This window comes from Cupressus sempervirens, chromosome 3 (assembly GCF_028749045.1).
Source record: "Cupressus sempervirens isolate cs-2001-9-10 chromosome 3, ASM2874904v1, whole genome shotgun sequence".
Taxonomy (NCBI): Eukaryota; Viridiplantae; Streptophyta; class Pinopsida; order Cupressales; family Cupressaceae; genus Cupressus; species Cupressus sempervirens.
In genome coordinates this window covers 302,793,969-302,811,735 of record NC_143120.1, presented here as the reverse complement: position 1 = coordinate 302,811,735, position 17,767 = coordinate 302,793,969, and the positions used below count along the sequence as shown (strand labels likewise).

Sequence of the window (17,767 nt, the reverse complement as noted above, 5' to 3'; positions counted from 1 at the left end):
AGTTTAATTAAGAAAAACTCGGCGATTTTAAAAAAGAACCCGGAAAAACTCAACAACCTATAAAAAGCTGAAATTTAATTAAAAATACATTTATTTTGCAAATTTTAATGAGAAGATGCATCTGATAAGTTAATTAAAGAGAACACAAAAGAAACAAGCAGAGTTTAGATATATATATAAATGCATAGTGGGCACGAAATTGCATTCTCATGCGGAATGCTCATGGCAAGAAGCAAAATAGTAAATAGTTTCAATCTGTCAAACCAAAAGTAAATACTAAAAGTCTAAATACATCAATACAATCACATCTTCCTCTTTCCAGCTGCACTAGCAAGAAAGCGAGGGGGTCTAGTCCTCGAAGAAGTGCCCCCCATTGGGATAGGGTGTGCGTTGCGTGACTGTGAACTTTGTGGTTGTGCCTCCTCGCTCAACATCCCTACTGACTGGCTCGACATCCTAGAAGAGGATGCATCTCCTCCTATATGTGGCACTGGTAATTCCTCGTCCTCTGAGCTTGAATCGTCATCGTTCTCGTCATCAATGTCATCCATTGTGAAATGAAAATCAGTTCTAGCATCCCCCTCCATGGCCTGCCTCTCCAAATCAGCGATCTCATTTGGTGTAAACAATGGACCTAGTTCCTGTGTTGTCCAATCAGAATAAGGATATATCTCTAACATATCAAGTGGACCAGGTAGTGCTGAACTCTATGCCCTTCTTATGCGCAACTTAAGATTATAGTGCACATAAACAAGGTCATTAAGCAATTTTTGAGTCATTCTATTTATTTTCTTTGTGTGGATGGACTCAAATAAGCTCCAATTGCACTCACAATGGGATGAGCTACAAGGTTGGCATAAGACTCTGAGAGCAAAATTCTTTAAATTGGGGGTATTGCCACCCCAACTTGCCCACCAAGCATTTGCAAAACAAAATATAAAAAGTTATAAAGCAATGAAAAAAGATAATCAGAAACACAACTTATCAATGTGCAAAAGATTTTAAGTTTGATGCTTTACCTGGTGCTTGAGTAGATCTTGCTCTCTTTGCTAGCATAGAAGAGAACAAATTACCCCTCGATTCCACATAGACTTGTTGTTCGGTCACAACAAGGTCTCTCCCTGCTTCATTGGATATCATTCTCTCAATGCATTTAGAGAGACCTTCCATGACCTCTCCGTTAAGATCTGAGTAGGAATCATCAGCCCTAAAACAAATAGAAAATGATATCAAGTCTTACTACTACACAACCTTAAAAAGTAAAGTAAAATAAAGTCTTAGTAAAATCTCAACTTCAAAGACAATCATAGTACCTAAATTTGGGGTTGAGGAAGTAGCCTACTGCATGAATGGGTTGGTGGAGCATATTGTTCCACCTATTAATTATTTCCCAAATGGGGTCAAATCTGAGTCTGTCCCCATGATAGTAATTTATAATAGCCTCTTTGGCCCTATCCATGGCCTCATAAAGACCTCCTGTTGGGGATTGTTGCCCATCACATATGCGCAAGACTCTAACTAGGGGCATAGACATCTACATTTGAAATTTGAAAAATAAAAATTAATTAATAACACAGTAAGTTATGAATTAATAATGAAACTTGAATCAACTAAAAATATAATTTTTTGATTCTTGAAGTTACCTCCACAATCTCCTTAGCCTTTGCAAAAAAACTATCATCAAAGACTATCCGTGCCACGGCCTCTCTTTCGGGCTTCTTTGAGTAAGACAAAGCAAACCAATCAGCACACAAACATTTGTTTCAAAGCCAATATGTGGTCGAGAATACTTTGCAATGTCAAGAACACCATTGCAAACCTTGTCATAGCGGGTCTCACCAAATCTTTGCCTTCAGTGGTCTTTCTCATCAAATTGAGAACCCATGGGTGATTATAGATATATTTGGTGACTTGCCTAGCATCTTCCACAACTGGACTCACCCAATCAAGTTTTCCTATGTCCTCCAAAAGAAGGTCAAGGACATGTGCTGTACAAGGTGACCAAAAAAGTGTGGAATGCCTCTCTTCAAGGATTCTACCTAAAAGATTAGTGAAAAATCAATAATTAGTTACAAACTTTCCATATTTACATCAAATCTAAATTGAATAATACCATAGCATTACTATTCATGATTCATATTGAACATAAAAAATTAAATTTACCTACTGCCACATATGTTGTTGCATTATTCGTGATTATTTGCACCACATTCTTTAGTCCCACCTCCATGACAACATTGTCCAAAATTAAAGCCAATGTGTGTGCATTTTGCACTTTGTTGGAGGTGTCAACAAATTTCCAAAACACCACATCATCTTTGCAAACAACCAAGAAATTAATAATGGTTCTACTTCTTCCATCTGTCCACCTATCTGATAAAATGGTGCAGCCATACTTCTTCCACTCTTTCTTTTGGTCTTTTATCAATACTCTTGCCCTACCAACCGCATGGTCAAGCAACCTACAAAATTTAGGTGTAATAAAGTGTTAGTAAAAAATAGGAAATAACAATTAAGATTTAAAATATAACAATGAACTGAAGTGAATCACAATTATTTACAATTACTAAATAGTTAAATACTAACCTTCCACTCATATACTTGCGAGCAAGCGGCTTGTATCCTTTGCCCGATATTAAAATTGCATTCACCAAATTCAACCAATTGGGACTATCAGCCGCATACATTGAGATATTGTTGAAAAGCCAAAAATCAGCTGCTGCAATATCAGTTTGCTCATGCACCTCCTTGAACCATCTGGTGCCCTCTAATGATGGTTGTGATCCAGCTGTGTTCCTGGGCACAAAATAACTCCCTATCCCTGATGCGAATGGTGATGAAGAACTAGGAAATGTAGAAGTGGGACTAGCAAAAGAGGCATTTTGTTTGCGGATTCGTGGGCCACGAAGAGATCTTAGTATGTTCTCAAGTGCTTCTTCTTCTTGCATATCAAAAGGAGCTCCTTCAAATTCAGCTATGGCTGCCCTCATAGCTAATTTCGCCCTCTCCCTATTCAATTTTTTCTCTTCAGCAGCTGCAAGTAGGGCATTGATGAATCTTTTTTCTTCTTCAGTTACCTTGAGACAAGGATTTGAATCATGTTTCTTTATGCCTGCAAGGTGGTATTTGAAGCGGTTTATGCCTCCAAAAATAAGTCTCTCACATGGAATGCATATAACCTTCCCAACATCATTTGGAGCTTCATAGGCATACCACCATGCCTTATCTCTTGCATTTTTAGGCCGAGTGCCTATATATCTAGATGGGCATGGTGTTTGTGGCCACTCTTCTTGCGGGTTTGTCATTTTTTTTAATGCTTGACCACTGCCCTACACATAAATTTATAAAAATAAAAATAAACAAAGTTAGAAGTTAGAACAACTAGGGTTTGTTTTTAGAAAATCTTACATATTCTTCAAAAAAAATTGTGAAACATAAGAGCTGAATGGCTTTCAAACGATTCAAACATAGAGTTAAAATGTTTTTAAATGATTTGAAATCATTTACAAACAACAACAAACACAATAGAACATTTGTTAAAACTATAAAAAGTTTTCAAACTATGATAAAAGGAACATACCTGGAAAGAGATTTGCATTCTAAAACCGGTTAGAATCCTCTAAAATCCACTCAAATCTGCCTTGAATCACTTGCAATCAACTAAGAATGCCTCCAAACCTTCTTCACTCCACACCTCAAGGCTCTAGAGAACACAAATGCAACAAACAATGAAAAAAAAATGAGTTTTTGCCCTATTTAGCCATCACAGCCCACGGGCTACAGGAACTGCGAGTTTTAAGGAAAAATTCGCTGAGTAATCGGCGATTATTCGGTGATTTTTTGAATTTCCAGCAAGTTTTTGGAGCTGCGCGTTAAACGGCAAAAAACTTGCCAAGCTTAAAAACTCGGCAAGTGTTTGAAATTTTCCAAGTACTTCGCGAGTGTTCCAACTATGACTAAAACTGAATGCTAAGTAATTGAAATAATTGAATGTTTTGTATAAGGTTTGTTAATAATGAATTTGATGCTTGTAGGAAGGAAGATATAGATTTTCTGACTTCAATAATAGAAAGACCAGTGCCTCTGCTCATCCGGGCAATAGAGTCAACTTCAATGAATTTTCACGTGCAACTTTATAAAGTTCTTATGCACTTGAACTACCAACAATTAAATAATCAAGATGCGACAGACCAAATATTATTCAATCTTAAATTAGTCCAAATTGAACTTTAACTCCTCTGGTAGGGAGACAAACTGGACATAGATATGAAAACAATTTGATATTTCACAAGATCTATGATGATCAAGTTTAAGATGTTAAATGACTGTGTCCACTTATCTGATATTTAAATTGTACACAGAATTCAAAAAATAATTACAAAGGACAAATCATCTACAATTTAAATCTCCATGCCATTAAAAATAAACAAAGGACCTTTAATTTTATTATTAAAATAAAATATTTGAATTTACATTACAAAGTCATATTAAGCTCTTATTCCTCCTTACAAGAATATATGTTTTATAAATGCTTCTTGTAGAATATGATTGTTCGAATATATCTTTTTTGGAATATTACTTATTCTATTTATATCCTTTTGAGGATGTGACTTTTCAAAAGGTTATGTCTCTTCAATAATAATATACCTTCTCTAAATTATAACCGCACCAAATTATTAACATATGTCGATTGTTATGAACTTCAATGCTTATTTTACTGTAATAACCCCAATAGGTTATAACTTCTTCAAACACCAAAAATCTTTATACTTCAGTTGTTTGACATTTCGTCAAACACTTTGCAAGCAAGCTCTGATACCACTGTAATGGCCCTCCTCAAATCTGCTCTCAAAAAATGCTGATGAAAACTCAAGGAATTTCGTCAAACAATTCACATGCAAGGGACGTATGACTGATATAGTATTTCAGCTGGCTTTAAATGACTCTTTTTTCAATTTGCATCAATGAGAAACTTGTGCTAGAAGACTCCAAATGGACTACACAATGGCCTAACATGAGTGTGCTACTAATTTTGACAATATTCAGTGCATATATATGATCTAAGCATGAGAAATGAACACCTACAGCCAACTAGCATTTTTACAAACAGTTGGTATGCAAACTAACTAGCTAATAAATAATGATATTAAATTGCTTAAATGACACCAGCAACTATTATCTTCTTAATTGCTATGAAAAATACAATGCTCATGAAATATGGCCAAGACTTTGGCATTTACATGGATTACAAAATGATAATGCTGGTATAATGCACACTTACAGCTGAAAGCTTATAACACCCTAAAAAGCAATACTAACAAAGAACCTGGTTGTAGATGGCTGTAATAATTTTCTACAATGCTGCCCCTTCTGCTTTGCTTTTTTCCGATCTGCTTTTCCACTTGCTTTTTCCGGATTTGCTTTTTCGTTTTTGTTTTTTCGAACTGCTTTTTTTGGATTGCTTTTTTAGCTTGCTTTTTTCAGTTCCGCTTTTTCGGACTGCTTTTTCAGTTCCACTTTTTTGGACTGCTTTTTCATATCTGCTTTTTCGGACTGCTATCATGTTGAATCTAAAGACCATACCTTTCAATGGCGTCAAGATTTCCAGCTTGAAGGGATTTCGTCCTTCAAACTATTGAGACATAATCTCCAGAAAATTTCCCAATTTCTTTGATATTTCCAAGCATGCTTAAAAAAAGCTCTTCCATTTCTTTTATAGTGTTCTCACAAAGAGCTTCATCCTTCGTTTTCTCAATGTGGGATAAAACATAACTCCCTTTATGTAACTTATGTCTCCAATGTGTTATAAAATAAAGGGGACTCTTTTAATTTAAATATTTCCCACAAACTATAGTCTATGCATTAATAAAGTTAAATATTTAAATTTAACTTTATAAAATAGCTTTATCAATGCATAACAAATCTTATTAATGATAAACAAGTCTTCTTGTCGATTTTAAACAATTACCATTGACATACCGTTGCCACTGGATGTCTGCCCATGTCCAAGATGACTTACTATAAATAGTAAGTATGCCCAAAGTTGCCTCAAAACCCCTCAGAAAGACCTGCAACTGAAACTATCTAAGTCAAATGGCCTCTAAGCCCCTTTAATATCCTGGTTAGCCTACGGGACCGTGGGGAAATAGGCTAAGGAAAACATCATGCTATGAATGCTAAAAAGGGGACATTACAGTCCGCCCTTCCCAAAATTGCTTGTCCCCAAGCAATGGCCGAACAACAACCCAATCAATCCACCTGGATCCCAAATGTAGTCATGAACTATAGTGTTGTTAGTCAACATAGGCTCCTGCAACAACCTCTGAAAATTAACCAAGAGGAATCCATAAATGAATTGTGAATCACGGTGCAACTGAACTCCAAATCCACTACTGCCATAGTCAGGAACCCACGAGACACAAACTCTCAAAATATTAGACCCCAAGTAGAGTAGATCACCCAAACTGTCAACATAATAAACACCATCCACACAACCCACCGTGTTATGCGGAATGCACACTCCAACTCTGCTACAATGGTGACCACTCCCACATGAAACTGCATCAAATACAAAGAATCCACACACTGTACATCTACTGCAATTAACACAACTCTGCAGATTACCGGCCACTGTCTCATAACCATAACACCCATGCATTGCTGATGGTGAATAGTCATTACACGGTAGATAGCAAAAATGAGAGCCCAGTCCAAATCTGTCTGTCATCAACTCCTCAACACATGGATCAAAAGCAAACCGATGAACATATCCTTTAGTATAATGCCGGTAAAAAGAACCAATCTCAGTCGAAGACTCATCCTATAGACATGATATGACCAACTGTGACTGATCATCAGCTAAGTCAGATGATGATACAGCCAAGGGCGCAGAATCAACAAAATCACTAGTCTCTGTGCCCTTCAAGTCAAACATACCACAATGCTCAGCTGCAGTGCCTAACTCAACTGAACCTACCTCCAGTGGAAACAAACCAAATATGCCAATACTAGTGTCGTGGACAGATATATCCTCATCTCCATTGCCTCTATCAACCTCAACCATGGACATCCTCGAATCACCAAACACCACGGTCAGTGACTGTACAGAATCGAGTAAAGACTGAAGTCGTTCCAACTCCACGGTCACCTCAGCTAAATGAAACTGTGACTCCTCGAAAGCCAACTGTGTACTCTCAAGAAACTCAGAAGTCATCTCGAGCTGCTGAGTAAGCTCACTCACCTCATCTTCCTTGACCAATAATGTGTCATATGCTGTACTGCCCCACTCCATAAAATAATCTCTGTCGGCTACCAACTGCATATAATTTTGTCTCAGAATCCGGATAGCCTCCCATAAAGAGTGGATCTCTATCAAAGAAAGATAACTGCCTCCCTGCTCATCACTAGTAGGAGAACCCCATTCATAAACTGCTAACAACTGACGAGCAGCATCGAAATGCTCGCAAGCGATAGAAATGTCTCGCTTGCCAACTCTCAGTTGACTAGACACATGATTGTGCTGACTGGTCGAACTCCTATACTCTATCCCTGGTACACTGTCCAAAGGAGTAACCTCAGAATAGCTATCATCTGTAATACTCAGATCCTGGGACTCTCCTGTAAACTCTGTCATCTCTGAGAAATCATCAACATGTGATCTGACTGTAAAAGAAAACTGAGTCCCTGCTATACGCGCTAACTCCTGAACTGAGCTCACCTCAAAACAAAGCTCGTCCACATGTCTCTCAAAATTCTGGAGAGCCAACTGAATACACACCAAGGAATTCCGAGTATCCTCCAGCTCATGAGAAAGCCAGTCAACCTCCTCCTCCTTCTTCAATGCATCTAAATAGATGCCTGCAAGATTAAGGAGATGATTGCGATCTGAAAGTAGGTGTATGTAACTTACCTTCATTGCCTCTATGCCTTCATTGATCTGCTATAAGTTGTCACAAGAAGAACCTGTTGTGACTCCCTTTTGTCTCTCCTGCAGTTGAATCATCCAAATGTGATTCTCAATCAATCCATGCATCCTGTCATGATGAGATAAAGCCGCAACAATATCCTTGTCCCCTGTCTTCAGCTGGCTTGCCAAACCAAGTGAAGAGCTACTAGCCTCTATCTCATGTGAAGCATCCAACTGTGTTTGATACTCATTTTCTGCAAAGTCCTGAATGCTCACTTTCTGATCAACTGTACTATCCTCAAACATGACAGTATCCTCAACTGTTGTAACTTCATCCAGCCCAACTGTACTGGAATCACTATCTATGTCAATCACACAATCCGGTGTATTTGTGATATCACCTTCTAATACTACTAGCTCAACCTGCACAACATCTGTAACCCCTTCTACCTGTGAAGATGATGCAGATAAACCATTACCTGAAGATGTGCTAATGTCTCCCTGTATCGAATCAGTATGTCTGTTTAGCTCCTCATACAAGTTTTTGCCTCTCATAGGGAAGGTGCGATCCTTAGGCCTATCAAAACGTTCAATCAGTCTCTCCTTAAACTCCACATATGAGGTAATGTGTGCATGACCCATAGTAACCATACCATGATGCCACCACTTGTGTGCTAACCCATCCAGGTGAATTGCTGCATACTTTATAGCTTCTTCCTCAGGCATAAGGTTCGTTTGAAAGTATGTGTCAAGATTTTGAACCCAAGCTCTTGCTGTAGACTTCCCCAAGCCATCATAATATGGTAACTGAAGTTTCCCTACTTTCTTCCGTAGCTCATAGCTCTGGTTCCTGTCATGTCCATGTGGAATATGTTTCATCCGCACATCCATATACTCCCTAAAGGTAATTGCAGCAGTAAAATCTGGACCTCCGGCTTCCCAATCTCTCCTCAACTGGTCCTGTATATCAGTGATCTGGGGCTTTGGTACAGGCTACTCTGGAGCTCTAGGAGAAAATGTGGGAATCATGGGCCTCGAACTCACTGTCCTAGCTTGTTGGGGTGCATGACCGAAATTGTTCCCAACTTGTTCACCTCCATTATGTGTCCCACCCTGATTATTCCCATTCTGATTGTTACCATTACGATTATTACCATTCTGATTATTTCCTCCACCTATGTTAGCGTTCAACCCCATTTGACGAGCCATCATCTGCATCATAAGCTCCAATCTCTGACTCTGTTCCTGTGTCCTCTACTCTACTGATCGTTGTCCCTATGCTAAGGTGTTTAATAACTGTAAGAATCTTTCATTTCCCTGATCTAGACCGGCATTCATTTTGTCAAACATTTTTCTCTCTATCTGGCTATTCCAAATTCCCAATAAGACCTCCACAGGATGGCAAGAAACCGCTCTGATACCACTATAATAACCCCAATAGGTTATAACTTCTTCAAACACCAAAAATCTTTATACTTCAATTGTTTGACATTTTGTCAAACACTTTGCAAGCAAGCTCTAATACCACTGTAATGGCCCTCCTCAAATCTGCTCTCAAAAAATGCTGATGAAAACTCAATGAATTTCGTCAAACAATTCACATGCAAGGGACGTATGACTGATATAGTATTTCAGCTGGCTTTAAATGACTCTTTTTTCAATTTGCATCAATGAGAAACTTGTGCTAGAAGACTCCAAATCAACTACACAATGGCCTAACATGAGTGTGCTACTAATTTTGACAATATTCAGTGCATATATATGATCTAAGCATGAGAAATGAACACCTACAGCCAATTGGCATTTTTACAAACAGTTGGTATGCAAACTAACTAGCTGATAAATAATGATATTAAATTGCTTAAATGACACCAGCAACTATTATCTTCTTAATTGCAATGAAAAATACAATGCTCATGAAATATGGCCAAGACTTTGGCATTTACATGGATTACAAAATGATAATGCTGGTATAATGCACACTTACAGCTGAAAGCTTATAACACCCTAAAAAGCAATACTAACAAAGAACCTGGTTGTAGATGGCTGTAATAATTTTCTACAATGCTGCCCCTTCTGCTTTACTTTTTTCCGATCTGCTTTTCCACTTGTTTTTTTCGGATTTGCTTTTTCATTTTTGCTTTTTTGAACTACTTTTTTCGGATTGCTTTTTTAGCTTGCTTTTTTCGGTTCCGCTTTTTCGGACTGTTTTTACGGACTGCTTTTTCAGCCTGCTTTTTCGGTTCCGCACTTTCGGACTGCTTTTTCGTATCTGCTTTTTCGGACTGCTACTATGTTGAATCTCAAGACCATATTTTTCAATGGCATCAAGATTTCCAGCTTGAAAGGATTTCGTTCTTCAAACTATTGAGACAATCTTCAGAAAATTTCCCAATTTCTTTGATATTTCCAAGCATGCTTAAAAGAAGCTCTTCCATTTCTTTTATAGTGTTCTCACAAAGAGCTCCATCCTTCGTTTTCTCAATGTGGGATAAAACATAACTCCCTTTATGTAACTTATGTCTCCAATGTGTTATAAAATAAAGGGGACTCTTTTAATTTAAATATTTCCCACAAACTATAGTCTATGCATTAATAAAGTTAAATATTTAAATTTAACTTTATAAAATAGCTTTATCAATGCATAACAAATCTTATCAATGATAAACAAATTTTCTTGTCGATTTTAAACAATTACCATCGACATACCGTTGCCACTGGATGTCCGCCCATGTCCAAGATGACTTACTATAAATAGTAAGTATGCCCAAAGTTGCCTCAAAACCCCTCAGAAAGACCTGCAACTGAAACTATCTAGGCCAAATGGCCTCTAAGCCCCTTTAATGTCTTGGTTAGCCTACGGGACCGTGGGGAAATAGGCTAACGACAACATCATGCTATGAATGCTAAAAAGGGGACATTACATTTACTCAATGATTTCTCCTCTTAATGGTATTTTATAATAATGTTTGTGATGCACGATATATATTTTATCTTTCCACAGGCACGGAGAAGAATTGCCTTTCATGGTCACAGAGTTTCTTGAAGACACTTAACACACATCACTTTAAAAGGATGCGAATTGATTAAATCCACCGCAAATTTGGATGGGGCCTTCAGTCTCAGTATCGTCCTCTTAACCTGCAAGTATCTTTCCTACACCAACAGCCTTGACATCATCTGCGTGTGGTCTGGGGATTAACAGTGAGGCTTCAGAGCATTTGCGATTGGAAAATCCTTACAGACAGACTGCACATGTTTGAACTAGATTTGACTTTGAAGTGATGGCATCGATAGTTATTTGTGAAAGTGCAACATATGTTTCCTTGTTCTCAATCTTTTCCAGTCCAGTTAATCTTGGGCTTCCGACAGTACCATGCGCGAATAGAGAAAAGCATGTCATTGATCATTTCAAATATAGAGAAAAATATTTTGTGGTCAAGAGATACCTGTTATTGAGCCAGTTCCATGTATTATGACATCTGCTCTTTGCTTCATTTTTGTGTATTGATAGAAGTTCGAATGATAACTCTTCAGGCAGAATATACGAGTCTACAATGTGAGTGAAGGATAATTCTCAATATCTTCAGAGTGCATTCGTATCTTCTATGTTGAGCACCATGTTTATATATTTATATATGCTGGACTGCGTGTATATGTATTTCTTTGTTTTATACAGGTTCGATTGTCTCTGTATATTCTGAAATCATCTTAATTCATCAACAGTGCTAGTGCTGCTTCTGGGATTTTACTTCAACAAAGCTTCTTGAACCATTCAAACGTCTCCAGCGATGCATACATGCCTCAACATTTGAAAGCATCTTCATTGTTTGTCTTTATACTGTATGCTATCAATGATGTTGATGCTGGTACACGAACACAAAGCAGGAATGCTTATACAGGAGCAATTCTCTGAAGAGCATTCTTTGATACCCATTCTAACTAGTATGCAGGACCCTCTGAATAATTTGTAACATGCTATATTTAAACCAGCCTTTACATGCTCCTTGGTAGATTGAACAAGTGCCCCAACAAAGGCTTTTGCAATTATAGGATTTCTCAAGGCTTTTACTATGGCTTCTTCCAAAGCTACTTGAGATGGCCTGTCATCATATATATAAATAATGTCTTCAAAATTACATCAACCAATAGCGTAGCACCATCAATATTGATTTCTCCTTTGAAATGTAACATGGAGGTCTTAATTTTTTGACAAAAAGTTTGAGCTCCATCAGAAGGTCAATAACAATAACAGGAGGATTTCTCCTTATGTGAACATGTTGATTTGTAATATTCAGCAAGTAATGAACAGAAATCAAGTGAGCAAGCAAATGTGACTTATTGATTATGTGATATTCTGAGAATGAATAAGGGTGTCCTATTAGACAATTTATGGTATTATCTGAATGCCACATAGTTGTGAATAAAACCAAGAATAGAAATTACTGATCCATATTATAAAAGACAGATAAGCTGAGGTGCATGTATCAAAGATGTTTAGGATGTTTAGAATGCTTGTAGATGTTGCTGGAATCAGATATTCAGCAGGACTATTAGGGATGAGATTTGTTGAAGATGAAAGAAAAATGATAGTTGTAAGCATTGAATCAAATAACTAATACTACAAAGATCTGAGAACCTAAAAATGTTGACCAAAAAAATAATAGCACAGAAGACTCAAAACCCAATCCAATGGAGTTGAGGAATGACAAGATGAAATTTTCTTTAGCCACTGAAGCCTTCTCTACAGCACTTTGTGAAGCTATACAGTGATCCCTAGGAAACCTATCTACTGTTCTGAGAATTCTGAAATCTCAAGGATAGACGTATGGATATGTTCTATTTCTTGGTGGTATGAATATGTTCTATTTCTTGGTGTGACCTTAAAAAGGCTTAAACATCTAGTCTATGTTTGTGTGTGATTTTTCACATATAATGACAAAGTATGAACCTTAGCCAAACATGAAATAATGACTTGTAACCTTTAATTATCAACTAATCAGCAGAAATTGAACTCAAGTCATTTAGAAGCTGGAAACCAATTCTCATGATCATGTAGTATTAGCTTATTGGAGAATGCCTCTATACTTGCACCTAGTGACTAGAAAAAAAAGTAGCCAAAGCATGTTACAGGTTGTATATTCTAATTCCCATGCAATCTGGATCATGTTAGATCATACTTCTGTGTGCTAATAGTAATATGTTTAGCAACAAGAAGTGAGCATGTTTAGTTTCTTTCAAATGTGTTTTTTTTATCTTCGTTCAATTGCAAATGTCACTGCCAAGAAGTTCTTATAGAAAAGTTGTTAAGGCTTTGAACTAAACTTTTTCTACAGTCATTTCTTGTGAGCCCTGGCTTGTTCTCTTGTTAAGAAGACCTCTAGGAACACCCCTCTTAGTTTCAAGCTGAGCCTAAAGTGTCAGCGAGTTTACCCACGCTCGTACTTATCCTTTAACCTTCCTAAATATGTGGATGAGCCTCCCTTTACCTTCTTGATAGCAAACCCCTGATCTTGAAGGTGAAGAAAAGCTCTACAGTTTTGACCTTCCTATTTTAGGACCTAAAATTTTGGTACCATTGCCAATGGAATTAAAATCCAATTTGTATTCCATAGACCCTAGTAGCTCAAAAAAGAAGTTAGTTGTTGTGATTTCAGGGTACATAAAATAAATGAGAGAACAGTTCTTGTTTGGTGGTTTCAAAATTTTCCTGATAGATGATTTTTGTTTCTTCTTAAAGTAAAGAGTGGCAACTTTGTTTCGACCAAATAGAAATCAATAAATCAGAAAACTTGAGGAGGGTAGAATAATGCAACCAAAATACCAGAAAGAAGATGTAGCTTCAATCAATGCTTAAGTGTTTCAAACATGGGAAGCTCAAAATTATGATAAGTAATTTAGACTTGTCCATCGAATTTCAAAATTAGGAACTTCAAGTAGAAAAAAAAATTGTGAAGATTCTAGAAAACGATACCTATACACTTCTAAAACCTCAGTTAATAGCATAATCAGAGAACATAGAAAAATACAGTGTTTTGATTATGAAACAAAAGGAGCAGATATGCTTGTTGGGAGAAGAAAGGTGCACCGACTAATTGATCAACATTTGCAAAGTTGTGGCAATATCAATACCTTATAACATATTTCGATGGCTATTGTCCCCCCAACCAATATATAAATATGAAGATAAACAGGAGTGCCAAATAGGCTAATACACTTTCTTAAAGACAAGGTGTCAGAGTTTCTGATAGAATAGAATTCCATGAAGATCGCATTCAAGGTTCAGATATGGTTATTGGTAGAAAGAATATGGTTAATATCATTGGTGTGTAACAGATGTTTTCACACTAGAAAAAAATGGAGTTGTTAGTCAATGTCCCCCTTTCCCAGCATATCATATGTTGAGATCGAAGTGTTATGTCCACCTTGAGTTGAGAAAACTCAGTGAGCAATATTTGAGCATGTCAGTGGTCTCCTAATGAGCAGAAAGGAAGAGTTGTCTTACAATGATTAGAGGGAAAATCCTAATGATGAGGATGCTCGGATACAGAAGGATGATATAACTACTTGTAGAATAGGTAAAGATGAATCTTGTAAGGTGCATAGTTCTGATATGAGATGTCAAGAGGCAAAAATACATAACTAACCAAAATCATCTTCAACCCAAGATGCAATATTGTGATGTCCCCATTTTTGAAATATGATTTAATAGTAAATAGTAATAATGACGATAAAATTAAATATATAAATTATTAATAAATAATGACCTATAAGACAATATAAAGATTGATTGAAAAATTAATATTCCCTATCCTATATAAGATGAATAAATAATAATATTAAATTATAAATATAATTAATTAATTAAATAATTAACAATAATTACCGATTCGGGTTTGGGGACACATCCAGGTTCAAGTTTGGGTTCATGGATTCGAACAAAAAAAAAAATTCCCATTTGGGTTCATGGGTGGGTTCGTGAGTGCATGTGTGTGTATGTGTGTGTACAAAAAAATAAGAGAAAAGTGCATAATTGCAAATCCTAGTCATTTCATGGTATGAATATATGTTGCTTGATCCTTGTTCAATGCCAAATGTCCAAGATAAAACTTAAATACCCACTCATTAATCTATGTTCTTGATTGTAAAGAAAATAATACATTGAATTACTAAATTGCAAAACGAAATTTCAAAACATAGAGTAGTTCATCAAATAATAAAGTTTCAAACATAATGATAAATGGCAAGTGTTTAATAGTTTATCAATGATCATAGTATCAAATGCCCTTCAGGGGTCAAATGGGTCATCAAACAATGAGGGGTCTATGGCTTCACCCCTGACTGCAACCATATCTAGATCCTCATCTGTAATATCCCCTTCTGGATATTTTCCTCGAACCCTTGATATGTAAGTGCAGATTCAAATCCGGACAGTAAACCAATACTTAATCTAAATTCCATAACATTAATCGTTCATAACCAGAAAATAACATACGAGAAACTCCAGAAAGAAATGTATTTATTTCCTCCAATAATTAGAAGTACATATTAAAACCAGGAGTCTCAAATAACTCAAAATGCGCTACTATATTATACATCAGCAATACAATAACGTGCAACAACTCAAGTAATCCAATCTTATAAACAGAAAATGACGGTCAGATTGGAAATACAAATGAAACCTGTAAGAAGGCTAGGTTTGCGTCCAACCTTCAAACGCTTCTCCAAGGGTTTGCGTCCTAGAAGAAGAAACCAGCAACTGTTTCCAGTACCTAGATTAATATTTGATTGAATATTATAATCTTCATGTCCTCACGTGTGGAGCTGCTTGTCCCTTTATATCTTTTCACAAAGTGATGCACGCTCTTTTAAGCAATGTGGGATAAAGCACCTTTTTTGTCCTTTAGTCACTTAAGTGAACATAGTAACTTTTAAAATGAAGTGACAAATTAAATGACTTTAATAGTCACTTAGTCAGGAAACCATATAATCATCAGGCATTAAAATAGCTAACCAAATGAACTCAAATAATCACATGCAATAGCTCTTTGGAAAGCTCTCGCCAAGACGCTTCCAAACCAACACTGAGATACCGAAAATATGACGCGTTGCTTACTTCTAAAAATAGTAAGTATCCGGACAACCTACCAAACTGCTCCAATGAGTCTGAAACTGGAACTGCCTAGGCCAAACCTCGAGCTGAACCCTACAAAGAACCTTTCCACCCCTAAAACCGAGGCGAAGCGAGCCAGCGCACAGAATTATAATGTCCTAGAAAAAAAAAGACATTACATCATTGTTGGAACAATCTCTACAACCTTCTCTTAAAACTTGCAAAATGGGCACGCCAAAATGAGAGATTAGATGAGTGACATGTTTTTTATTAGGCTCCTTTTAGGGTTACATAAAAAAGAATATTTTTAAAAACATTACTTTAAGTTGTTTTATTTCATTTTTTGGACCCTACTGCTGCGGGTCCTCGTGGGTTCGCAATGGGTTCCCTCAGGTTCATGCCAACAAGGACCCAAATGGACCCATGGTCCAAAATCAGGACCTTGCCCGAACCCACAGCGAACCTTGACCCAAACCCAAGCTCTAGGACATGAATCTGGTAATAATACTATTATCATTAACAATAATAATTACCAATATTAATAAAATGTATTGTAAAATATCCTTATTTAACATAATATGATATCTATAATATATTATTACAAATATATATTATATTATTATATATAAAGAATTATAATTAAATCATTAATTAGATGTGAATCATGGGATAAGGAAGCTGGAAGACAAAAACCCAAGTAAGCTTTATAAGGTTGACTTCATCAGCAATTGTATGCCAAGACAAATAATATAAAACCAACATCACAAATAGCGATTAATACAATCAAACAAGGCAATGATTAATCAATGATACCCATCTGAGTACACAGAAAGCTGCGATATCTGTATGGAAATAAACATGACTTTTCTACCTAATAATGGCTGCTGTACCATTCAGTTGAACACTTGGACAGAGAGTCGGCCAATAAAATACGGTCAGTCTGAAAGCATATTGAAGTCAGCATTCTAATCAGCAATTGTATAACTATATATTCAGCAAGTGATAAGAACACAAGGAGAAGTATATATGATTAGAGAGAATTTACACTTGCAGTCAAAAATTAGATTATAAATTTATATGCAGATCAAACATGGGATATTGAATAACAAGATGCCTCGAGCATAGTTGTAACAGCAGATTTAAAAAAACCAAACAGATTTAAAAGTTATTACAATCATCAAAAAATTATTATTGACAACAACACAAGATACAGAATATAACTATAATTTTATTTCTTCATTATCATCACTCACAAATGATCTGTCCAGCTGTAGGTAACTACATATGCTGCTGGTATCATTAACATCACTTTAATATGCTGCACCAATACTTACCTATAATGCCCACTTTTGCAAACGCCCTAGTTTTTGCAATAAAATCACCAATTCTTTTCAAATAAGAGATGTAAGATGGCTAGAGGTATACCTTTGCTCATTAGATCCCGACTGACACTCTTCAATCGTGCTTGTAGGAGGTACATCTTTGCTCCTAGGGTAGGAACATTGTCTTAAGCATCATTGTAGTTTACGTAATGTGCATGTAGATTCCCTTTGGGCTTTAACCAATTACTCATCCCTGCTATGAAGCCCATGGAAGACCATACAAAGTGCTTTGAGCCTACCCATCAAGTTCATGGGCATGAAATTACATCCATAATTTCACCTCGTGAGGGGCATGGAAACACATCTTCCAAATTGGCTTCAATTGGCATGGAGGTATATCTGCCACATTGGCCTTCTAAAGGGCAC

The 17,767-nt window shown here is 36.6% G+C and overlaps 2 protein-coding genes across 3 annotated transcripts in view; both read right to left on the bottom strand.

The window, feature by feature from the left end:
- Positions 1–17,767, bottom strand: part of PGR7 (proton gradient regulation 7) — an 86,342-nt gene that overhangs the window by 14,974 nt on the left and 53,601 nt on the right. The gene's annotated exons all lie outside the window — the stretch shown is intronic.
- LOC149566189 (uncharacterized) lies at positions 2,044–3,343 on the bottom strand. The gene is made up of 2 exons (XM_089819605.1): positions 2,587–3,343; positions 2,044–2,462 (listed from the first exon to the last, which is right to left on the bottom strand). The coding sequence occupies exons 1-2, from the start codon at positions 3,303–3,305 to the stop codon at positions 2,135–2,137; spliced, it is 1,047 nt and encodes a 348-aa protein (XP_089675731.1). The 5' UTR covers positions 3,306–3,343; the 3' UTR covers positions 2,044–2,134.